Source organism: Primulina eburnea, chromosome 4 (assembly GCF_022965805.1).
Source record: "Primulina eburnea isolate SZY01 chromosome 4, ASM2296580v1, whole genome shotgun sequence".
Classification (NCBI taxonomy): Eukaryota; Viridiplantae; Streptophyta; class Magnoliopsida; order Lamiales; family Gesneriaceae; genus Primulina; species Primulina eburnea.
In genome coordinates, this window is record NC_133104.1 from 3,056,506 (window position 1) to 3,083,920 (window position 27,415).

At 30.1% G+C, this 27,415-nt stretch overlaps 1 protein-coding gene across 2 annotated transcripts; it reads right to left on the bottom strand.

The window, feature by feature from the left end:
- Positions 1–24,422: 24,422 nt before the first annotated feature.
- On the bottom strand, positions 24,423–27,315 carry LOC140830630 (F-box/kelch-repeat protein SKIP11-like). Of its 2 annotated transcripts, none has more exons than XM_073194041.1 (2): positions 26,876–27,315; positions 24,423–26,244 (listed from the first exon to the last, which is right to left on the bottom strand). In XM_073194041.1, exon 2 carries the CDS (start codon positions 26,175–26,177, stop codon positions 24,837–24,839), a length of 1,341 nt encoding a protein of 446 aa, XP_073050142.1. In that variant the 5' UTR covers positions 26,178–26,244; positions 26,876–27,315; the 3' UTR covers positions 24,423–24,836. The 2 variants fall into 2 exon arrangements, with proteins under 2 accessions (XP_073050142.1, XP_073050140.1); XM_073194039.1 differs by having other exon boundaries at positions 24,423–26,258; positions 26,889–27,290.
- Positions 27,316–27,415: the final 100 nt, after the last annotated feature.

Here is a 27,415-nt window from a genome sequence, read left to right on the forward strand (position 1 = left end):
CATACCTGTCAGAAATAATCTTAAATATTGTATAGTGAGGCCTGGAATTTTTAATTTGACTTTAGAGTTTGTAAAATATATACATATATATCTCTGTGTATACCGTCGAGTCGAGTTCGATTTGAGTTTGTTAGATTTTATCGGTTTGAACTCGAGTACAACCAAAAGCTCGAGTTATAGTTCGAAGTGGTAAATATATACTCATAGAACCTAGAGTAAAGTAGCTCGAATATATTCACGATCCAAAACACGAGGATTACATATTAAAGCTATATATATTAAATAAATTGGTTCCAAGCTGACAAAACTATACTTGGACTCTAAACATGGGTTATTTAGTTCGATGTTAATTTTAGTTTCGATATTATTTCGAATGTTGATTTTATAGCTAAAAATAATCATAATATTTATTTTTTCATGTGATACAATATATCGAATGAACAACGTGAAAACTCGCATATGATTATTTTAAAATTAGTTAAAAAACCTTAAGTAAATAATACTTCCAAGGTCGAATCGAACCCATAAGCATTAAGAAATCTGTGTGCATCGAGTGACCACGTAAGTACTTTAAACTTAATAGCAGATTAAATCCAGGAAAAACTAATTTAATGGCAAGAAACACTGCTACGTAAACATCAAAAAATAAAACACAAATTAGTCAATAAATCACACGTACAGCTAGTGGCATGGGTATCAAAAAATTGATAAAGATAAATAAAATTAAAAATGCTGATTTTTTAAAATTATTGAGATGGAATGATTTCTTACGTAATAATTAAGAAAATAATTATATATATATATATATATATATATATGTATGTATGTATGTATAATGATCTCCAGATTTTTCACACAATATAGAAACAATTATTTCAAAATTTAATTGGAAGTTATTAAAACAAGAAAACAAATATAAGAGTAATTATTTAAATCAAAAACTTCTTATACGTAAACTCGTCTTACAACTTAATTTTATAGATGGGTCTTCGAACCGACCCAACTTATGAGAAGTATTATTTTTATGTCAAAATTTTATTTTCCCTAACATATATGAATTGAGTCGAACGTTTAATGGATATAGATATGTGATAGCGTCTCACAAGAGACATATTCAGTTTTTAATTACGTAGCAATATATAGTCGTGGTATTCAGTACCATACCGAAAAATGCATATCATACCGAAAATTAGAGTATTAAAAATATTTATAATGTTTAATTAACATATCGATTATACTGAAATATTGCGGTATATCGAGATTATGGTATTGTTATTATTGGTTTATACCGGGAAAATATCTTATATGTTTTAAATTTTTAACTTTAGTATTTAAAATATTATATATTTTTAAATATATATATATTATTTTATTATTTCGATACATATCGAAAAATTTCAAATTTCAAATTTCATACCGTTATCGTACCGAAAATTTCGTTATTATACTGTAGCGTACCGAAAATTTCGATCAATTCAATATTTTTTATACAACAACTTCGGTATATTTCATATTTTTTCCGACCCCCTGGACTAATAGTATACATGACATTTTGATTGATATTTGAAATTTGCATGCAATTTCGCTTAAATTTTAATTTTATTTATCTACTCTTTGAATTTTGATAGGAAGGGGACGTCATAAATACATGTACGATATTTTTAGAAGTAGATTATTAGTTATCCACGTAGTTCTTTTCATCTCCTAGAAGTTTTATTTTATATAATTCATAATATTTTACATATTTAATTTAGGTTTCTAAATAAAAACACAATTTAAAGACAAAAGCTTGTGTGAGACGGTCTTACGGGTCGTATTTGTGAGACGGATATCCTATTTGGGTCATTTATGAAAAGGTATTACTTTTCATGCTAAGGATATTAATTTTTATTGTGAATATGGGTAGGGTTGACCTGTCTTACAGATTAAGATCTGTGAGACGGTCTCACATGAGACTCACTCCTATTTAAATCAATAAATATCCAATAAAGTCTTGTTTCATAAATAATCGTAAATAATGAAATAGGATAGATTTTTGTATTCGTGTACGTTGAATATTTTCTTTTTTAAATAAATTGACTGATGTATATTTAATAAATTATTTTAAGAAACAAATTTTATCTACTTCAATATATAAATATATGATATAATATTTCTGAAGAGTATATGATTTAGAAAAAAAGAAAAAAAAAACTATTTTAAATATGTACCGTACTCTTTGTGCCACGCTTTTGACGTAAATGATAGCTTGGAAGAGACAATAATGCAATATAAATGCATACCAACAAGTGGTGGGGACATCAATTTAATTATTTGGATCTGAAATTTGTATTAAAATAATTTCGACTCACAAAACTCTTTTTAACGAATCAATTTCGAGAGATAATTTTTTATTTGAATAACATGTGAAAAAATATTTTTCATATCTAAAATATTATTTTTTTATTATAAACATAGATAATATTAACTTTTTTCATAAAAAAATGGATCTCGATGAGATAGTTCACAATATATATATTCTTTGGAGTCCACAAAATTTTATGAGTAGGTATCCTATGAGACGGTCTCACGAATCTTTATCTGTGAGACGGGTCAACATTATAGATATTCACAATAAAAAGTAATACTCTTAACATAAAAAATAATATTTTTTTCATGGATGATCCAAATAAGATATTCGTCTCTCAAAATACGACCCGTGAATCTGTCAAACATAAGTTTTTGTCAAATTTTATTTATGTATGGGTTGCAATTATTTTCTTCTCCCCATGTCATGATATGCAATTTGCAAGAAAAGTAGATGCCCATACCATGTCAAGAAAATGTAGTCACAATTTGCAAGATAAAAGTTGATAAATGTCTTAATCAAACAACTATAAACCTGTGGACTTCATCTGCAAATTGTATTTTTTTTCGGTTCTCGTACTTGAAAAAACATATCATGTGATCAAGCACATGTTTTTATAAAAAAATTATTAGTGGAGGTACGATATAATTCAATTTTTTTAAATTGTATAACAACAAAAAAAAAAATGCTATCGATTAAACAGTTTTGCACCCCGAAGCAACTTAAAATTACAAAAAAAAATACCTCTTTTAGTAAATAGGCATGTTCTGGTGATCACAAAAGTTCGGATTTTAATTCAAGCTTGCTCTTTTGTTATATTATTTCTGTAGGATCGAACGATTATCGCTTACCAAAATCTATAGCCGACGGTATGGTGCAAATCAACCGTACAGCAGTTCAAACACCACGGTTCGATCGGTCTATTATTGTACCCAACAATCTCCTTCTCAATAATTGCACTCTTTGCGATCAATGAGAATCGAACTCACGACCTTGGCTCTGAGACTAATTGATAGGACCGAGCGCCTATCACTTTATCAAAAGATATAGTTGGTGGTAATAGTGCAACTCAAATCTTTTAAACCGCACAGCAGCTCAAAGACAACGAGTCGACCACTCTAGCAAGCAAAGACAATTATTGTACCCAACAATTTCTTTTTCTTTTAAAAAAAATTTCCAGAGATGACAATTGAATATTTCAAGTATGAGACTTTCCAACTTTTAAGTGAAGATTATCGACTTAGATGCCTGCCACAAATTTTTTAACTACGAAAGAATCTTGAATCAAGCTACAAGGGCTTTCTTTGATTATATAAACATATTGTATTTTGACTATTATTAAAAAAAATTGTGATCGTCACTTATTTTATATATAAGTTTGGTTCATCGAGAAAAATTCCATTTTGATTATTAAAATAATCAATAATTAAAGAAACCCGAATCCCAAATAAAGGCTAGCTAATAGGGTAGATGAGGACATGAAATAAGAATTACTTGGTGGAGATATCCAACCATTTTTAAATAAATAAAAAGTAGTATATGGACTTTCCATCGTTATCCATCTATATTTTATATAATATTTGAGTGATATCATACACTAAATATTTTATTCATCTCTTTGTTTTGGAAAAAACTAAGATAAATAATTAAACAATTTATCGTATTTTTTTTAATAAAAAGCAATGGATCGAATGTTTTTGGAATATTAAGTTGAGGTTCAATAATTATCTTTATTACGTAGAACGATCGAATTATAACGTTTGGGCAGTTATGCTGTTAGTTGTCCACATCGGTTGGATAAAATACTTATGAGCTGTATATATGGTCTTAGACAATCTTCCCCCCTTGATCTAGTTTTTGGGGTTGAGTTAGATCCAAATTCCAACCTTAACATGGTATCAGAGCTCTGATTTCACCATTATGTGTTGGATTACCCTTTCGGCCAATAATTGGGTCATTTGTAAACTACACGCTCCAGATGTTTATTCATAGGGCGTGAGAAGAGTGTGTTTGCCCATAGTTGAGACATCCGTTCTGTCCATAAACTTCACGCTCCAGATGTTCATTCCTGGACGTGAGGGGTGTGTTAGCTGTCTCACATAAATTTTTTCTTATTAATACTTTATATATATATATAAAAACTTATTTAAGCACAATATAATAAATTTATATTTTAATATAACAAGAAGATTATCGAGTACTCTGGAGAAAAGCATTTTTTGTAGAGTATATATATATGGCGGGACCCAATGAAAGGTTAGAAGGTACAATATGGAAAAATGGTGCGTGGGTCCCACAGAAAATGCCGTGGTCCATTACGAAATTTGTTACCTGGCGTACAAGTGGGATGTGTCTGCCATGTCTATGTCCTTACCAGTTATGGATAACATAAAAGCTAAGTAAATAATATATATAATATATATTATTTAATATATATTATTTAATTAACATATTATATGTATAAATGTTTGTTGTTGCGTAGCATCGAGTACATCACTTTCTTTTGTCGCTATGTGTGTGGTGTATATGTGTGTGTACATATTTAAAGAAAATAATTTTTTTAAAAAATTTGTTGTAAATTGGAATTATATAGTTTCTTTTTTTAGTAAAGGGTGATAATTGAAATATAATAGATGGATTGCAAATATATTATATATAAATAGTTAGGCTAAGAAAGCAAAGACGTGAAGGTATTATTTTGGACTATGGATATTTCGAAAAATAATTGTTTGGGATAACATATCGTATACAATATGGGCATGCAATGCATGTATTATTTAAATTTAACTTTTAATATTAAATATAATTTTACATATAGGAATTTTTTTATATTGAAATATGATGATTATGATTTTTTAAAAAGAAATTCAAAGTTAGTAAAAGGAAAGAGGAGGGCAAATAATTTACACTGGAATGATAAAAATATATTTGAAATGCTCCACTAGATAAATATAATTGCTTGCAAAAAAAATAATAATAAATAAAACGGTTATCATTATATCAAAACTTATAATTGTTAGTGAAGACGTAACTGTATTTCTTATACATGTGGCATCACTTAAGAGTGTAACTATTTGGATGTCAATTGATCGAACTATTAAGCACATAAGTTCGAGTGCATGTCTTATTGTTGATATTGTTTCATATCAGTTTAAATATCATCATTTACTTGTTGTTGGCGATGTCCTAGGAGTCCAGCCTTATGTATTAAAACATGTGGTGTCCGTCTTTTACGACTCATCAAATCAACTAGACCATAAATAATAGTGTTAACAGCTTAACACACGAAAGTTGCTAAAACGTCACTTATATTAGAATTTTTCTCTCATGCACAATTAATCTAACAATAAAATTTATAAAATTCCGTAGGCTGAAAATCTTTCTAGTTAATTCTGAATCCTCATTGGGTTGAAATTTCGAATATGTGAAGATATATTATGTGAATAAATTAAGTTTACTTTAAATTTTTCTTTGTTCTTCTATGGAAAACACCCAATCCTCTCTTGGTTCGGCAGCAATTCTCAACTCCGTAATCCTTTAGGGTATCCGCATCCGTTCGAATTAATTCATGTTAATAACTCTCCATCTCATCAAAAATTATGAGGTCCACGAGCCACATATTCATTACATTAACACTTTCTCATTATTAACACACACCCACATTCATTTAATATCAACTTTCATTATTTATGGGTCTCACTGTCCACTTACTCATTTTTTTTAATTATTTCAATATCTTTCTAATATTTTTAAAATTTTACAACAAATATTACTAAAAATAAATAGTATTATTATTTTAAAAATAACTTAATTCCAATATTCATTAAAATATTATTAAGAAATGAAAAAAAGTTGGACTTTTTTTTAATAAAGGTCGCTATTAAAAAGGTCGCTATTATGTTAGCGAAGGTTTTTCAAAAAAAGTCGTTATTTGCGACGGTTTTTAAAAAACTGTCGCAAATAGCGACTTTTTTTTAAAAAAATCGAAAGTAGCGACGCTTTTGATGTTGCGACGTTTTTCAACAACCGTCGCAAATTGCGAAATAATGCCGTTCATTCTGATGAATTTTTTGGCTGCCATGTCAACCAAGATTAATAATTCATGCACCCACATTGGTGCATTAACATTAATGGGCGTTAATAACACCCATTACTGCACCAATGTGGGTGTCCTTATTTTGATATATATTTTTTTCAAATTGGTATTTTGACCTACAATTTGTAACGATATATTATTATTTAAATTTATAATAAAATTCAAGTGGACATCGATTTTTAAAGATTTACATTTCCCAATACATAAAAAAAAAAAATGAGACGGTCTCACGGCTCTAGTTGACCCGATTCATATTTATAGAGATATATTTTACATAAAAAATAAAAAAAATCATGAACCGAGTCGAGTTGAATATATATCTCACAAAATTGATCCGTAAAATAGTTACATAAATGTTTTTGTGCTAATAAAATTTTATTATTATTAACTTTTTTTAAGGGGCCGGATAATATCATACCTAATGAAGCCATTAGAAACAAAAAAATAAACATAAATAATTTTTATATTAAAAAAGCCTCAAATCCGATTCTATCGTGGAAGAGTCGATAATTTTTTATTCAATTATTAAGAAATAGTTAAAGAATAAGTTAAAAGCACTTACCATAAAATCCAACAAGCCAATCTCATCTCAATTTTTATCTTTACAACACCAAAATTTTCTAAAAGGTATTGACCTAACCGCATAATTCGAAAATAAAAAAACTATAAATTTTCTTAAATAATCTAAATAAAAATCACAATTATTATTATTATTATTTTAAATGGAGTACCCTATCTTTCTAACACCGTATACTATATCGATTAAATATTTTTTAAAATTCATGAATCAATTGAAAACAAATTTTATATTAAAATATTTGTTCAATAAAATTTTAAATTCTCCCTTTTTATATATTAAAATATTTGTCAAATTCAATTTTAATTTCCCCCTTTTTTGACCCTTTTGTTATGTGTCTAATTATCAATTTTTTTTAGGAAAATGAATTTATTCTTAAAATTTCTTAAACATTTATTTGGTATGTTTAACGAAGGGAGACGACTCGAGAATCCACTCTAATTAGGTAAGCAATATCCTTAAAAAAAATTGAAAATCTCACGTGTAGTGCGGGCATGATTCACGAGCAGCCCTAAAATGATTTGATTCCAATTGCCCTTTCAAATAAATAATAAATAAATAAACAACTGGATATATGAATAAATGCAAAAACTTATATGAGCTCACGGGTCGTCTTTGTGAGACGGATCTTTTATTTGGGTCATCCATGAAAAAATATTACTTTTTACGCTAAGAGTATTACTTTTTATTGTGAATATGGTTAGAGTTGACCCGTCTCACAGATTATGATCCGTGAGACGGTCTCACATGAGACCCACTCATGAATAAATAAATTAAATAAAGCCAATAAGATAAGAATATTTTTTTATTTTTAATTTTAAGAAAAGGTGATGCCAACTTCTTGCATCCAAGGAAGGCACCTTTGTTCCAAAAAGGCAAATCATTCCCTCACAAGCACTGTCCAAATAAAGAGATTCATATTATCAAGTAATATCTTATCCCTTTTGTACTTTAAATTGTCGTGTTAATATGTCCATTTATCGGTTTTAGAAACAAGCGTGAGACGTGTTGACTAATTACGGTCTCATTATCACGAATAAAGATCTATGAAATCGTATCACCATAGACTTGCTGAATTTCCGTGTCTCAAATTAAGATTTACTACTATATCATCTATGGAATCATCATTTTTTACTATTCTTATTTCTAAAATGGTGGTTGGAATTATGAATATAACATAATTCAGTCAACTTGTACAAATTTGTAATTTTAGGCAAAGTGACAGATCTTCATATTTTAAGAAATTAAGTATTTTAAACGAAATATGTACACTTTTAAATAATTTATATAAACTAAAATATGTATGATGAAATGGTCTCACGAATCTTTATTTGTAAGTCGGGTCAATACTACCGATATTCACAATAAAAAGTAACACTCTTAGCATAAAAAGAGATACTTTTTCATCGATGACTCAAATAAGATATCCGTCTTACAAAATAGGACCCGTGAGAATGTTTTACACAAGTTTTTACCAAAAATTATTATATTCTTTGAGCAAAGTGATAAATATTAAAATTTAGAAGTCCAAATAACGTAGCACAAAATTATAATCCAATGTGAAATTTTTTAATTTGAATATCCTTGTATTTTTTATTAAAATATATTATACTGATTCAATTTTACTCTATTAACCATTTCCAATATCCTTCAAATTATTAATCGTTTCACCTACATATTTTGTTCATTTCAATTATATGACGCATTCAATTATTTTTTTTCAAAAAAAGGAAAATAAATAATTAATTATTATATTTTATGTAGTTTGCAACTTTTAATCCAAGTTAACTTGCTACGCCTAAAAATTTGTCCTAAATATGTATTTTACGTTATGTTATTTTAACGTGTATTTCGTAAGAATATTATATACTGAGAATTATTCATTTCTAATATTTATTATTTTATTTAATAAATTTTTTAAAGTAATTAAATTTCGTAAATCAAAATTTGAAAATATATATATATATATATAGAATTTATATATAGATACATATACATACATCACTGTCTAATATCAACTACAACATTGGGGAATCAATAATTTTCTATTTTCTTTTCTTCACTTCACGTCTACTTTTTTTATAGCATATATCCATCCTAACAAGGGGTAATCCAGCTATTCCACCAAATAATAGGGACCAAACTGAAAACACAAATCCGCCTTCCATTTTCTTTTTCAAGTTACCCCTCGATTCCTTTTTTTACATTTACATCCCTAAAGATTATCTAATTTTCATATGGTAACCCCAGAAAAAAGGGGACAAAAACTACATGAACAGTTCAGACTGTAACACGGTATAGTAGTTAGCAGTCTCATCTTCAAGCTCCCACAGGCCATGATCACTCAAAGCAAAGGGGAAATTTTCTCCAGATTTCATTTCAACAACGTCATTATCCTCTCTGTTAGGAATCCCGAGCTCATCGTCGGAGGCTTCTAGAAGATGCCTCATGACCGATTTAACCCCCTCATCTTCTCCCTCTCCGTCACCGGATCTCGGGCTGCAGACGGCGGAGGTGGAGGATTCGGTGCTTATCTGGTGGTGGGCAGATAGCTCCTCCACCTCCACTTCCACCGACGTGTAAGGGACAAAATCGAAGTCGTCGAAGGCCGTGGAGTCACAGCTGGTGGAGGAGGAGAGTTCTTGCTGGAGGGTGGTGAACATGGCCGACAGATCTTCATTTGGCGGTTCCGAGGTCGGCTCCGTCTCGTCTTCTTCTTCTTCTTCTTCTTCCAGAAAAGAGAGTATGTTGTTGTAAGGCTTCTGACGCTTTGTACATGGGTTGGATTCCTCGAAATCAAGGGACTGGGCCTCTTCTCTGTGGCGTTTTGGTTGAGTCTCCGCCATTGAAGAAACCAGAGAAGTACGAGACAGTGGAGAGAAGATTAATATTATTTTATTGTTTTGTGGAAAAATAATAAAATTATTAAATTAAAATCGTGTAGATTTTCAGACAGAAAGGGGTGAGGAGAGAGAAGGGGATCGAAAGGTTTATATAGAGAGGCGGAGGTGTCGAGTTCTGGTCAAATTGATTAACGGACACACTCACAATATTTTATTTTATTTTTTATTTTATTTTATTCATTGATGCGTGACAGAGAAAACGATATTAAATAAATAAATTTTATTTATTTATTTTGTAAAATTGATTCGTGAAACAGTCTCATATAAATTTTTCCGATCTTCGATACATTGATCATTTGATAGGTCTTATATCAAAACATTAGAATAATGTTATTCGAGATGTAGAAACTGACCTTGTTGGCTCGATTATTTTCAATCTCGAGTTTTTTTAAATCATATAAGAATTGTCGTTTCGAATTGATACAATATTATCATCATGATTTTCGTCCAACCACGATGAAGTATACTTTTACCCTTTTGATTTATATTGATACAGAATAACCCACTTTCACCACTTATTTTGAATACTATTTTTCATAATCGATATTCGTGTCGGGTTGATAAATATTTTATTGTATTCAAATTCATCGAACTTCGAGAAAAATTATTTTGTTCGATAGCTCGCGAGTTTCTATAACCTAATATTTTATTAATATAATATGATTATATATTAAATATATATACATTTAGACCCTTTAAGACATTTCGAGCATTTCAGACATATCAAACCTTCGTTCTCGAATTTTACTAATCGAACAATGGTTCAAATAGTTCGCGAATAGGTTCGAAGATTTCAAGACACGAAATTGAATTATATTTCGGGGTGAACTCGAGTCAAAAAATGGAGAGAAAAAATTCGAGTTTCGAATCGTGCTCGAATATACTCAATTCAAGCCGAATTCAAGTTTTAATTTTCGTTATTAATATTCAGCTCTGTTCTATTCGTGTATATATTTTAATTAGGTAAATTGCATTAATTAGGGGCAAGTACTTGCGGAATATAATACATATAATTGAACTTAGTAGGTATGTATTAGCTAGCAATTTTTATTCCATTTATTTTCGGAACAAGTGTCGAACCAAAAATTTCAGTCTTTTGAGGAGGTAGTAAACAATTTGTTGGGACTTTTATTTATTATTATATTACTATTATTATTATTATTTCTTTTATAACTTTTTAAATAAATATTATTTTTTAAAAACTATATACATAAAAGTCTGTTTATAAAGCTTACAAATTATGTAGTCATTTTAAATGAATGATTTTGCCTGAACAAAGGATGTTTGAGGAAGATTTCATCCTACTTTGTGGAATATTTTCTATGAAAAGATGAACGACTCAGATTTATACACACATACATAGGGTCCACCAATTTATTTAAAATCAATGACTTAAATTCTGTGAAGCACGGCCCCCACAGGTAGTGTCGAACCTTCCGATATTTGAAAGAACTTATAAATTATTTAAAATCCTGTAAATGGTCTTAAATAGTTTGTAGTGAAAATCTACGTAATTGCTACAAAATCTGAATTTTTGGTGTAAATTCTAAAATTGCGTCTTGATGGATGGATTAAAGTGAATGGATTTGATTTGACAATTGATTCAAACAATACCTACTTTCGGTCAAACATAAATCTAACATATTTGAATTGATAAATTCAAAATTAATGATTTCAAATAAGTAATAACAAATTAATTGATTTTGTTCGTGTTAATTAATTTGATAATGAATTTAAATAATTATTTTTTGAATCATCGTAGAGAATTTCAAATACATCATCTCAAATATTTTATCAAATTCAAATCACCTTATTCAACTTAAGATGCATTCAAATTGAAAGTTTGGGTTGATTTGATATCAACATTTATATCTAGAATGAGTGTCATGTGAGATCGTCTCACGGATTTTAATATGTGAGACGGGTCAACCCTACCCATATTCACAATAAAAAGTAATACTCTTAGCATAAAAAATAATACTTTTTCGTGGATGACTCAAATAAGAGATCTGTCTCACAAATAATACCCGTGAGACCGTCTCACACAAGTTTTTGCCTCACATCTATTACATTGAATTAATCGATCAACATTTTATTAACGTACTGTTTGCAATCTCTTAAAAAATTAATTTTTTCAAAAATCACTTATAAAAATCATATTTTATATGTTTGTAACCAAATTTTACATTAATTTCTACTTAAATTAATCAAAATGTCAAAGTAAGTTGATCAACGGATGATTTTTTGATACTTCAAAATTGATTAGAGTAGGTCTTTTGTGAGATTGTCTCGCGAATATTTATCTGTGAGATCGCGAGACGGGTCAATCCTACAAATATTCGTAATAAAAGTAATACTCGTAGCATAAAAAATAATAAATTTTTATGGACGAGCCAAATAAGAGATCTGTCTAATAAAATACGACACGTGAGAACGTCTCACATAAGTTTTTTCTAATTATTGTATTTTTATAATATAACATTTTTGTAAAGGCTATTGATTTGGTAAATGAGGAGATGAACTATCCAATGCTAAGCTTAAAAAAATAATCAAGCCATTTATTTAATTAATTCTGTATTATTACTCGAATTAAGTCGAGAAAATCGTCGGGATAGTTGTTAACATTCATGTTTATGAAGGTTGATAATAGATATCTACACTTTATATTTTTTTGACGTACGTTTAACTTTTAAATATATAAAAATCAAATCGATATTGAACTTCGAAACAAATAAAATATCGACTCAATTCAGTGTGCAATGCGTGTGAGATGTAAACCAACCCCAACCCGAAAAGATTAAAAATTAATGGACGGTCGATATGGTCTAGATAAGTACGAACAAAATGTGTGGTTACGTATTGCATAAAAATTTCAAATATTGATATTAAGCAATATATCGTTCCATATTTCCTTCTAAAAAAGATATAAAATTTCTATAAAAATCGAGTTGATTGAATCCAAAACCAACGGATGTCAAATTATAATTGAATGAGTCGCATATGAGACCGTTTCATAGATTCTAATATGTGAGACGAGTCAACCATACCGATATTCACAATAAAAAATAATACTTTTAGCATAAAAATAATATTTTTTTCATGGATTACACAAATAAGAGATCTTTCTCACAAATATGACCCGTGAGACCGTCTCATACAAATTTTTATCATTATAAATAGCCATCAATGCTTACTATAAATCCACAATTGATGAAATTTCTAGAAAACATTAAGTTTGTTTCATATAATATATAATATATTATATAGTTTGCATGAAATTTCGATTCACGATAGTTTTTCCCATAGGAAATTTCTGCTCCTTTTCTCATCAAATTTATCAAGTTTGACAATTATTTGGTACCATTTTTTATTCGAAGATATACAAAATATCCATGACGCGGGCGAGGAGATGAACAAGATAATTAAGCAAAGAGACACGAAGCTTAAATATAAAATAATATGGATAACTAAGTAACAATAAATAGAAAATACACATGAAAACATAATTTAATTGGAGGAGTTATTCATAAACCAGTTTAAATTTCCTTGACAAAAACATACAAGATAGAAGTAGATAAATAATGTTGTGAGATGGGATCGAAAAAGTTAATATCACGAGTAGAGCAATCAGAATGTTGTGCTTGAATTATTATTGTACAATTTAAAATATTTGAGTTGTATTGTTACCACAAACTTTAAATTTTGATGAAACGACGATAGCTCGATCTGATAAATACTATTATAAAGTTTTAAAATAAAACTATTCCACTTTTATTATATATATGCGAGGCACGCACATACACATCAATTAAATATTTATCACACTTGGATTATGAACCGTCGGTGGGACATTACCAATAAAGTTTAAATTAAAATCCTAATTAATAATATATATATATCAACTAAATATTTATTACCATTACTGTCTGAGGGAGGACATGTCCAACATACATTATTTAGATTAAAATCCTCTGGTCAGTTCCAATAAATTTATTGGCCATTATTCAAGGTAGATCTCGAAGTACGTACGAGTAAGACTTACTTCAATAAAAATTATTTAAATTATATATTTTATGTTATTAAATTTATATATTATTAAATATATATTTTCATGATGATTACTACCGTTAAAAAAGAAAAGGTAATAGGTATGATTCAGCAGGGGTGGATAAAAAATTTCCAAAAAGGCACTGAATATTTACTAAACTAGTTATATATTTTTTATAGAAATAATAACAATTTTATTCAAAGATTTTAAATGACATATAATTATTGAACCTCACATGTGGACCTATATAAAGATGTGTTCTGTAAGATGATTGAATAATTTTTTTTAAAAAAAATCCAGATCGATCTTAGTAACCAACACAACTAAGTCTTGATTTTTTTTAATTTTTTTTAAATACCTTACTTTTATTCTCGTCCGGCTCGAAATTACCTTACTTCGTGCATTTCGAAAGATCGTTAGCGTTTTTTTTTTTTGTAACGATCATTAATCATTAGGCTGAACAAACATGAGCCTCGATCCATACCATGCACCATTATGACCGGTCATGTTTCGTCTTCTCCAACACTTAAACACAGGACTTCCCAGCTTTAGTACTTAGATTTTTAAAGTGATATTCTATGAGTGACAGTACATGGACATATATTATGACTCATACTGGACCATCATAATGACTAACGACCAATAATGATTTATAAGTATAGGTCGAGGCCCAAATTTGTTCAGTTGTTACAAATATAGAAGAGATTATATATATATATATATATATATATATATATATATATATATATATATATATATATATATATATATATTTGAGTTTTCAAAGAGGTGAAGTATACTATTTTCGTGAACATTTTCCAAGAATACACATCCATCTTTTAATGAACAAGTATGATACATGGAAGGTTGCCCATGTGATACAGATGATGCAAAAAGTTCCATCCATGTGGTGAGTATACCTAACTTTACATCCACACTTTCAATAATGTCCTACGAATGAATAAGTGCTGATTTAATTTTTTTAAAAAAAGTATAAATCTATACTGTTGATCTGATTTCTATTATTTATTTAGTTTTCATGATCGATTTAATTTAAAAACAATAATAATAAAACTAAAAAGAAAAAAGAAATCCTGGAATTTTAATGTGATTAAGTCCAACCGTCCTATATCCAAATGATCATGTCTAGCTATCAAATAATTCAATAAATATAAGCAGTTACAATCATACAAGGATTGGTCAAATAAAATACTACGTATTTTCTAATGACACCTCTATAACAAACACATTCAGTAAATTTTACTTAACGAGCACCACTCGTCTTCAATATCTGTCAACTCGAACTTCTTGCGATAGTATGAAAATTATTCTCTCTTTATAATGTTATCTTCCTCTCTGAGAAATGAATAATCAATCAGCGAACACTTATGTGCCACCAGCAATATAAATCTCTCAAATCAGAATGATAAAGTGGCGTTGTTTGAATTTTGTGGTAGCATTTGTCGTGATACAAAATGTAACACGGAATGAATTTATTCATTTTTTTCATAAAATATCTCTCGGAAAAACTGATACTCTATCAGAATAATATAACACTTAAAACTTTTGGCTTCCCTCGATCACACATGATCACTCTCGACAATCATATATTATCTTTTCAAATTTTGTATCACATCTTGTCACGACAATGTTATCCAATATATTCTTCATATCTTTAAAACATATACATACAAATATCTTCTTCGTGATATCTCTATATCCAAAATCTTCGAAACAATACCTTAAATTTTTCGCAAGATAATCTCAAAAGTAAACCAACCAAAATTCACATCTAACATATATAATTTTTTATTTTATTTTCATTATAGTATAAGCTTATGTTAACACACCCACACATATATTTACACGGTTTGTGAGATAAAAATATAATAACATTTTATTCATTATAATGATTCTTCGATTCGAATACTCTAATATTCGATACACAAACAACATATATTATATAAACCACGATGTTTTGATCTGGCATCGTAACGACTTAGACTTTTCATTCAATGGATTTTATAAGATAATTCATATTCCAAAATATTATTTCCATTTTTAGTTATAATTATCATTGATTTGTGCCTCAACCACTCGACATATGGTCCTTTTTTCTTAGTTATATAACCCGACGGTTGGAAGGGCTTAGTGGAGTTAAAAGATTTGACAAGACATATTCAAGAATTATGATAACTACACAGAAATAATATTTTATATAAATCATAGTATCTTTTATTTTATAAATAATTTTAAAATATATATCAAATCAAGTATTAGGGATTTAACATCATGCACTAGAAGTGCACGGATTCGTGGGGTAAGGAATAATTTGACAAGGATTTGAATTGAATATCGAAAAAATTAAATAAAAATTTATTATATCATGGAGAAAAATTATTAGGGCGACCAATTTCGATACTCGTGTGTAAAAAATCTATTATATACATACTTATTTCTCTAACAAAAACCATTGTGTTTAACTTCAAGACAAAAATTTGTGTGAGACAGTTTCACAGGTCGTATTTTGTGAGACGTGTCTCTTATTTGGGTCGTCCATAAAAAAGTATTACTTTTTATTGTGAATATCGGCAGGGCCGATCCTAACAATATTTGGGTATGACTCTAACTTTTAAAAAGAAACATCCGAATCATAATGTGTGTTCATATTTTTTTTCGTTTCATAGCAATTTTCAAATTAAATCAATACATCAAAGACAATATAAAAAACTAAAGGAATAAAAATATCAAACATGTCCAAAATAATCACTAAAAAATAACCCGCCTAACAGTTTTAGAGCTAAAAATACTAATCAAGTCTGTATAATCAAGTTGTTCAGTAATTTCTTTCTCAATCGATAACATAGCCAATCCATTCAATCTTTATCGTGACATGGTTGATCGGAGAAAAGTTTTGATGCGCTTTATCTTTGAGAAACTTCGCTTTGCACTTGCTACTGTGACCGGGGCAGTCAACAAGATTTTATAAGCAATATGAGCATTTGAAATCCGGATGAGCATTACATCCACCAAAATTTCAGTCAAAAAGCGTAGATTATATATACCACATAAAACCCCGAAGAAAGTAAAAGCTAAAATAAAAAATTAGAAGCCTGAACAAATCAAATACAAAAAAATAGACTTACAGCTCCTCACAGGTCTTTCAATCAAACCTAGAGACGACGCAACGACCGGAGTCGATTAAGGCTTGTGTGCAGATGAATATTGAGGAAGATTGGAGAATAAATCGATAACATGTTAAGCAAGTTCCATTTAATAAATACTTGGTTTTGGACTATCTAATAACTAGTATTATGTATAATAATTTTTTTTAAGATTTTTGGGCCCCAAAAAAGAGATGGGCCTGAGTCATTGGACTCATTTGCCTCCTAATAGGCACGGCCCTGAATATCGGTAGGATTGATCTGTCTCACAGATAAAGATTCGTGAGTTCATCTCACAAGAGACGTACTCTAACTTCAATTAATATACGAGAGATCCACATGTCTAAAAATATTGAGATATGAAAAGAATTACTCTCATAAACATTTTACTCGTATAAAAAGAAAATTTCTTTACAATTTTACAGGAAGGAATAGAAGTTATTTTTGGCATGCTAAAATTAAAGGTCGACAACTGCCCCATATTCAACGTAAGAGCCCACTTGACCAAAAACCATGATGGTCAAATTAATTATTACAATCTAGTTGCTTAATAAATTTAATCTTGTTCTACAAAGATCTTAAAAAATCTAGTGACCACAAAATGTTTTTAATTAATTATTTATTTCCTTTCTGCTTACGATATATAACCATGATAAAAATAAAGTTATTAAAATGTAATGAATACGTGTAAACACATCGATTGATTCTTTACACCACCATCGGTGAAAGGATTAAATTACGGAGATATTTTTTCCATAAAATATGAAAGACTCATTATTCTTGATGGAACATAGACTTGTTAAAAAAATGTTTATTACAAATATTGTTACATGAGTGGGTCTCATGTGAGACCGTATCACAGATCCTAATCTGTGAGACGGGTCAACTATACCGATATTCACAAGAAAAAATAATACTCTTAGTATAAAAAGTAATACTTTTTCATGGATGACCTAAATAAGAGATTAAACTCATAAATACGACTCGTGAGACCGTCTCACACACGTTTTTGTCTTGTTACATTTGGCTAGGGTGATATATATACACCGTAACGAAAATTATATATAGTATATCGTACAAAAAATTATAGTATAAGCAAATTCATACCGATATTGTACCAAACTTTTTGTTATATCGAAAATCGATATATCGAAATTTAAGTACATATAACTAGCATATCGATTATAATGCAATTAACGATATACCGAGATTTCGGAACGGTGTGGGTATATACCATTTTATATCATGAAATATTACATTTTTTAAAATTTTATAAATTTATTGTTTTTAAATATTATATATTTTAAAATTTTATATATTGTTTCGGTATATAGCGAAATTTTTAAATTGCATACCGCTGGCATACCAAAAAATTCGATATTGTTATCGTATCATATCAAAATTTTCGATATACTGAAAATTCGATATTTTTTCAGCACGATAATATCGATATACCGAAAATTCTATATTTTTTCCACGCTACGTTTGGCACAACATTATCTACTAAACTAACGATAGACCAATATAGCATAGCAAGACCCAATAACATTTCCTTAATACTTTAATTAATCAACATAGACCAAGTTTGTATAATAATTTATTATGAAAACCGTAATACTATAATCATGGACTATATAATTAGATATTTGAAAAAGCCATTACCATTAATTTCTTAATGGTCAAGTTGGTACATAACTTAGTGTGAATCATAATTTCATTGGGACTAAATATAAAAATTGGATTATGAAAGTCAATTGGTTGATCTAGTTTTTTTTTTTTTTATTTTTTGGCAGCTTTGGGGGAATAACCGATATTTGATTTAGTGGTGTAGTCTTTGTTTTTTTTTTTTTTTGGTGTCTTTTTAAAAAAAATTAATAACATTGATTGCTTCTTGTTGGTTTACTTTTTCTTTAAATCAATTAAATTTATTGAATATTTTATTTATATTGTTCATAAACAATCATTATTATTATATCAAAAATTTTATTTTTATTTAAATATAAATAAAATCAATCAATGTAAACACGATATTTCAATAAAAAAATAGATGTACGGATGAACATTAATAATGTTTTGATGGGAAATTTCATAAAGGGACATAAATGAAATTGAGCACGTAATTCCCGGATAATTTCGTGCTCGGAGGATAGAGACTCGGGAGCAGACATGGACCATTGTATTTAAATAAATTGTTGAGTTTTTTTTAAAAGAATAAATAGTTTGTCATAATTTTCAAAAATTTTACTTTTGTGTTATATATTATCAAATTTCAATCTACTCTCGTATCTTGTATTTGTAGGACCGAGCGCTTGCCGTTTTACCAAAAGCTATAGCTAATAGTAATTGTGTAACTAAAATCTTTTAAACCGTACAGCAGTTCAAACACCACGGTTCAATCGCTCTACCAAGCAGAGACAATTTCGACAATTTTGTTGATTTTTCATCGAGATTACAGATGTAATATTTACACGTTAGCGTCATATTTAAAAAAGATCATTAAAATTTGTTAAAAACAAAAAATAATGGACTAAAACCGAAATCTAACGACATAAAAAACAAAAATAGTAAAATATAAAACTAAAAATTCAACTTTCTCATTTTTTTATTTGTTTTGGCAAATGTAAATTTACATATCACTCTATGATTCACTAAATAATACCGTCTTAGTTTATCTTTTTAAGTGTCACTATTTTATGATGCTCTTTTTTTGTTTAAATATATTTATCTAATTTCTTTTGGTTGTGTATACTAGAGAAAGAATTTATTTAATTTCGATATCCATCATTAAATTAATTCACACCAAGACGTTTAATTATATTGTTCATAGTATAGATGCCATACATAGACCCTTGGGAGGTGATGCGATGCACCATTATCAATCACAATACTTTTATGTAAAGTCGTCCCCAAGAAAGACGTGAGGGATATAGATGAGCTTAATATATACCATTTAAAAAACTTCACTAGAACTGCAATTCGCAAGAGTCCTAGTTTTGGTCAAGTTTTGGCATCACCGGAGTTTGTTCTCAGCTTCGAATCAAATTCGAGCCGAGAATACTTAAGTACACCAGTTTGATAAAAAATTTCTTAAGCATACTCCAACGTGAAATTAATCATGCTATCATATGCATCATGTTCCTTAGATTCTTGCAGCCCGTGGAGGTACGTCTTTAAATGAGAATATTTCAATTCAATCCATTTAAATTTGTTGACGGGTTGGGTCAACCCGACGGATTCAACCCGAAGTCCTGGAGTCCACTGGGCTAAGTAGGGTACAGCTTTAATACTATTAATTAATAAATTGGGCCATCGGAGAGAGCAAAGGCCCGGACCAACAATGGGGCTACAGCAGTTGTTTTGTCATTATCCCGCGATTCAACATGTCTAGTAGATTATGACACTGTTTGGTATATGGGATATGGGTGGGATTGATAAATAATCCGCCTTATCCCATGTCTGATATGTCATGATAGTATCATGAGACCTTGATAAATACATTTTTAGAAGGATAAAACATCCTTGAGTGAGTCTCATGTGAGACCGTCTCACGGATCATAATCCGTGAGACGGGTCAACCTTACTCATATTCACAATAAAAAGTAGTACTCTTAGCATAAAAAATAATACTTTTGCATGGGTGACTCAAATAAGAGACCCGTCTCACAAATATGACCCGTGAGACCGTCTCACACAAGTTTTTGCCAACATCCTTAGTAAGAGGTGTGATAGTTTTAATTTAATGATAAAATATACTACAAATTACTTAATTACCCCCATTTATTTAAATGCATTTAAGTTAATGTTAAATGTTTATTAAATACATACATATATACAAATATATAGATACATATACACACACACAAATAGTTACTAGGCCCCTTCGATATGAAAAAGATTATAAAAAAACAAAAAAAAAGACAAAAATCAAATTTGACCGATTATCTCCTTCGAAAAAGGAAAAGATATTGTTTAAATAATTTACAAAATAAGACAAAAGAAATGAAAACATATATGTATATATATATATATGTATATATATATATATGTGTATATATATATATATATATATATATATATATATATATATATATATATATATATATATATGTTTATATATAGCGTAATTTAAGAATTGAGATATACAATTACAAGATCTTGATAACAATGAAATATAAGTTTTGTGATAGGGTTAATTTTGTCATTACATGTCAATATATAAATTTAATTACTCTTGTTAAAATCATATCAAACATTCAACATATTATCTTATCATTATATTTATCTTTGATTTATCCTTATACTGTATATCCCTTACTTATCATATCCTATGTACCAAACTTTACCTATATGTTGGTTTATTAATGTATTAAAATTGAAATTTATTATTTATATGAATTTTTTTTTTTGTAATAAGGATTAAATTTAGCAATATTATAATACGAATAAAATATTTTAAAAATTGTAAATTTTATTCTAAAAACTTTTTGATCTAACTATTGATGCTTACTAAATAAAAAACTAGAATTTTACTAACTTTTGATTTACTACAAGTTTGTCGGAAATAAGTTCATACTAGAATCAATAACATTTATAGGTCGAGAGTAGGTCTTTTGTGAGACCGTCTTACGAATCTTTATCGGTGAGATGGATCAACCCTACTGATATTCATAATAAAAAGTAATACTCTTAGCATAAAAAATAATATTATTTCATGGATTACACAAATAAGAGTTCGTCTCACAATCGTGAGACCGTCTCACATAAATTTTTGCAAAATATTGAATATTATTTTCTGATTTGATAAATTTTGAATGCGTGGTGGTTAATATTTCATAAATCATCCTCTTTTAAACTTTTAGTTGTGGCAAAAACTTGTATGAGACGGTCTCACGGGTTGTATTTTGTGAGACGGATCTTTATTTGGATAATCCATGATAAAGTATCACTTTTTATGCTAAGAGTATTACCCTTTATTGTGAATATGGGTAGGGTTGATCCGTCTCACGGATTGAGGTTTTTTTTAAAATTAATTTAATTTTAAAAACTTTTTTCAAAACTACTGTAATCCGCGCTTGCGGAGAGCGGTGAGCAGCGTCCGCGCTCCGTAAGCACGGACGCTGGTCCATGTAAGCATCATATGATATTAGCGACGAAAAATATATACAAACCGTCGCTAAGTTGCGACGGATTAATAAACCGTCGTTCATCCGTTGCTAATATCAGCGACGGGTTTAAACCGTCGCTGAAATGGAATTAGCGACGGTTTTTTTAGCGTCGCTAACTTAAAACCGTCGCTAAATGCGTATTTGAACTTTAATAAATTTGCATGATAGACTTATACTTTTGCAAACCAACGATCCATGCCCCATTATATTAATCTCATCATAATCCAGATCGACGATCCAATATCATCGATGTGACAATTTCGACATGTTTGTTGTTATAACGCACACTTTAATTTCGAGATACCTACCTCTACGCACGCTACGCATAATTCTATCAACAGCGTGCATATATACGTCGCGGATAATCTTGAACTTTCAACGGCTTGCAACTTTACGGCTTGCAATATACGCTGCGGAAAGATAATTTGCGCGCTGCGAAAAGCCATTTTTGTTGTAGTGAAGATTATGGGTGTTCAAACTTCGGATAAAAACGAAAATCTAAACTGAAGAAATCGAACACCGAACCGAAAATCGAATTTTGTAATTCGGATATAAATATTAAACCAAATTTTATTTGGTTCGATTTCGGATTATATATGTCAAAACCGAAAAAAACCGAAATTTCATTAAATTAATAATTTTTTTTATATTTTTGATATGATATTTAGTGAATGAAGAACTATTTTGAACAATTTTTAGTTGATTGTTGTTTTCTTTAATAATTTAGATATTATATTTAAAGATTTTACTAAGAAAACATGTAGAAAATTAATATATTATATTTCACAATATATTTATATTATTAATTTAAATAAATATATAAAAATCGAATTAACCGACCGAAATAACTGAACCGTTTTGATAGAAAACCGAACCGATATGAAGAAAAATGGTTCGGATATCGGATTATATATTTTTAAAACCGAAAACCGGATTAAAAAACCGAACCGAACCGACCGATGAACACCCCTATTTTTTGATGAATTTCTTGTCTGTTTTTTTCTCTGTCTTCAGTACAACAAAAATGACTTTTCGTACCGCGCAAATTCTCTTATAAAATTATGCACATTTAGCGACGGTTTATTAGCGACGGTTTTTGCAAACGGTCGCTGAGTCCATTTCAGCGACGGTTTGTAAATCGTCGCTAATATTAGCGACAGGTGAGCGACGGTTTGGATATATTTTCCGTCGCTAATATCATATGATGTCCGTGCTTACGGAGCGCGGACGCTGCTCCACGTGTGCAGCGTCCGCACTCCGCAAGCGCGGATTACAGTAGTTTTGAAAACGTTTTTTTTAAAATTATTTTTGAAAAAAGTTTTTAAAATTAAATTAATTTTAAAAAAAACCCCCACGGATTGAGATCCGTGAGACGGTCTCACATGAGACCTACTCTTTAGTTGTTCTAAAGATTATTATGTAAAAAAATTTAATAATCGAGTTTGGGTGGGATCTTGACATATTTGATTTTAATGCGATTTTCTTCGTAAAAATTATAATATAGAAATAGTTTTCCAAAATTACACACTTTATATCAAATTCAAACTAGTAATGTTAAATATTATTGTTATTATTTTTATTTTCAGATTCGGACCGAGTTTGAATCAATGATGGAGATAATATTACTCGTATTCGTATCCGTATTGTGATGTTGAGGGAGTTTTTGTACGAATACTAAAATGCAGTTCCATTTGACATCAGCAGTACAAGAAGCAATCAATTTTCAAACCAAAATCAAACATCACCAACCATGCAGAAATAACGTCCTCGAGTTGGTGACAAAACATAAGAATTTCATCGATGCACTTATTTTATATCAAGAGTATGTCTCTTGTGAGACGATCTCATTAATCTTTATCTGCGAAACAAGTCAAACCTATCGATACTCATAATAAAAAGTAATATTTTTTCATGGATAACTAAAATAAGAGATCCATCTCACAAAATACAACCTGTAAGACCGTCTTACACAAATTTTTGCCTAATATCAAATATCCGAAGCCACGAGGGGAAGTAAACACGACATTTCACGCATTGCGCGTGTAAAATAGCTCGTGCTGGAATGTAATAACGAAACGGGAATAAGGGGAGAGACATGGAAATAGTAACAAGAACAATCGAGTTCACTTCAAATTGGAAGGATCAATTTATTGCCTATTGATTCCAACATCAATTCGAGTACTATGGAAAGGGCGTTTCGATCAAGAAATGCACAAGCAAAGGATAATATACAAACCTATTTTCATTCCATGAGATGCAATTGAGATCATACTATGACACTTCAATGCTTCGACAAAAGAAAATCTTTGATTAAATTTAAAAAAATGGAAGTCAAGATTACCTGAGGAAACGTTCCATTGAATCGTGAGTAAAATTTGATAACCCCTCCTATCCTCCTTCAACCCCAAAATAAAAAGCAAAAATAATAGTTCCAATAAATTACCATTACCAAGAAGTCGGAGCATCTGGGATCCAATTTTTGTAACTATGAGCATAACACAACAAATGCACAGACGGCCCCGTGGTCGATGCATATTTAGCAACCCATCACAGCACAGTTATAAACAAAACTCCCCGATCGTTTTCGGCCTAGCAAATCCCACTGCGGTGGACCTTCGCTTGGAATCCAAGAATTGACTTCAATGAATCCTTCACCGGCATTCCTCGGGCCTCCAATGACAATCAGACGATCACCACACGCCCTAAATGCTATACCCCAACCATACATTGAATCCGTACGTGCTGGCAATCTTCCTATGGTAACCCAGGTTTTACTATTTTTGTCATATTTTCTTACTTCCATAACAGCATGATCCGCTGCATATAATTCATTATTTACAACAGCGATCAATGGTGGCGCTTCTGAAGTAGCAGGTGGCTCATCTCCTTCCACAGCCGTGCTCACGGGGGACATGTTAGGGATTTCGGTCCAAATCCCGGTTTCCAAATTATATTTCTCCCCGCAAGTGAGAGGCTTTGAATCTGCTCTTTCAATCCCTCCAATCACAAAAAAACTATTGTCCATAAACACCCCTGAACACATTTTTCTTGGTTTGTTCATGCTTGGAAGTGTAGCCCAAGTTCCCAATTCTGAATTATATAACTCCGCGGAATCTAGGATGTTTCCTAGTGAATCGCAACCACCAGCTAATATCGCGATCTCCCCGAGGCTTGCAGATCCAAACAAACATCTAGGCGTATTCATACGCATTCCAGTGGTCCACGTGTTTGTCAACAAACTATAACTATAAATCACATGGGACATAAGATCTTTTCCGAAAACCAGAAGCTCAGTTCCAACCGCCAAAGATTCCTTGTCCGAAAACAAGAAACAATCATTGGGATTCATTCTAGGCAAATGCATCCAATGTCGGCGACTTGGGTCGAAGGCTTCCCATTCGAGCAATTGGCAAGAAAAATAAACCCAATGCTCGACCACACCACTATGCCTCCTTAATCTATACAGCTCGCCACTTCTAATAAGTGAGCGAAAACTCCCGTTCAAGGATGCAATTGAGCCATAATCTGCTCTAGAGCACCTAATAAGACAACTAATAGAGTTGTCGCGACCTATAGCAGAAATTAATGAACTCGTATCAGAATGATCACCGGCATGTCGCTGACAACTTGATTGATCTGCCTGGTCAATAAGGGCGATCGAAATTCCGCCAATCGACAAAGACGTATCGATTTGATCCCCATATTGGTGACACACTTTTTTCACGACGACAATATCCTCTCCATTAGTATCCAATGCTCTCTTGTTCTGATGAACCTCAAGTTTCTCCAACCGGTAATTCATACAATGCCAATTGCCTTCTCGTTCGCAAGTCCTTCGATAATCCCTAGAAACCAAACAAGCACGATCTTCCAGCATGTCTTCTCTATCCGAATTCAAAAGAAGCAACAACTTTTGTTTTCTATTAACACCAATCCCAATGCTTCTTTCTAGTGTACACTGCAAAATATTGGCAAGCAAGCATAAACACGAAATCCGGAAAGAAATTTTTCTAAAGCTCTCAGCTTTACACAAAATTTAGTAGACCAATCAAATAAAAATCCAACAAGGCCTAATTTTAAGCAAAGCAGAAACCGTTATAAACAGATTATATCACATAGAAAAAGGAACAAATTAGATAAATAACTATCATCTGATCAGAAATCAGTCCGGTCAAATACCATCAACCAAATTTTTTTTTCTTTGGACAAAAACTGCAAAAAAAAGTCAAAATTAAAAAAACCCAGATCCAAGAACACCGCAAAACGTAATACCAATAATTTCTAATCAATTTAAACATGAGAGATCCTGAAAAGCAATACGATAGTTCTCTAAAACTCAGATCAAACAAAAACCCAGCATCCAAAAAGGTAAATCAAAGCCAAAGCTACAATCTTGCATTCGTTTTGCAATCGATTACTTAGATTAGATCTATCAATAAAGTTCAAGGAAAGCACCAAAAAAAAAGAAAAAAAAAAACTTTTGCCACAGTCGAATATATCAAAAGGAAGCTGCAATTAAATAACGCTAAACATCATAAATCAATAATGGACCACCAAAAAAAAAAAATCAAGAACGGATAAAACTTACAGATGATGGATAAAAACGAGGAAAGGAGAACTTGTTTTATAATACAACAATACTATCTTTCTCTCCCTCTTTACATGTATCTATCTATGCATGTATATATCTCTGTGTATTTTTTCTTCCTTTTTTTTCCCTCTTATCCTTTCCTTCTTCTTTTTCCCCACTAGCTCAGAGCTGTATTAATAAAGTTTGTATACAAGTGAAGAGAGAAATGCAGCTTCAATTCAATTCTTGGTGTCGTAAGAGAAATCCTTTGGATTCTCTATGCAAATCAAGCGATGGACTCTGTGCTTTGGCTTGGGAGTTAGGAGGAACCCTTTTATCTCTCCCCACTTTTTTATTCTTCTATTTTTTCCTCTTATTTATATCTTTCTTCAGCAAATCTTGACAATTTATCTCAAAATGAAGAAATAACAACTGTATTAATTTTGCTGTGTTTCAGTTTGACCATAATTATCATTTTAATTGATTCAAAAATATTAAATTTTTTCTTTTAAAAAATATTATGCATTTTTTCAATATTAATGCAC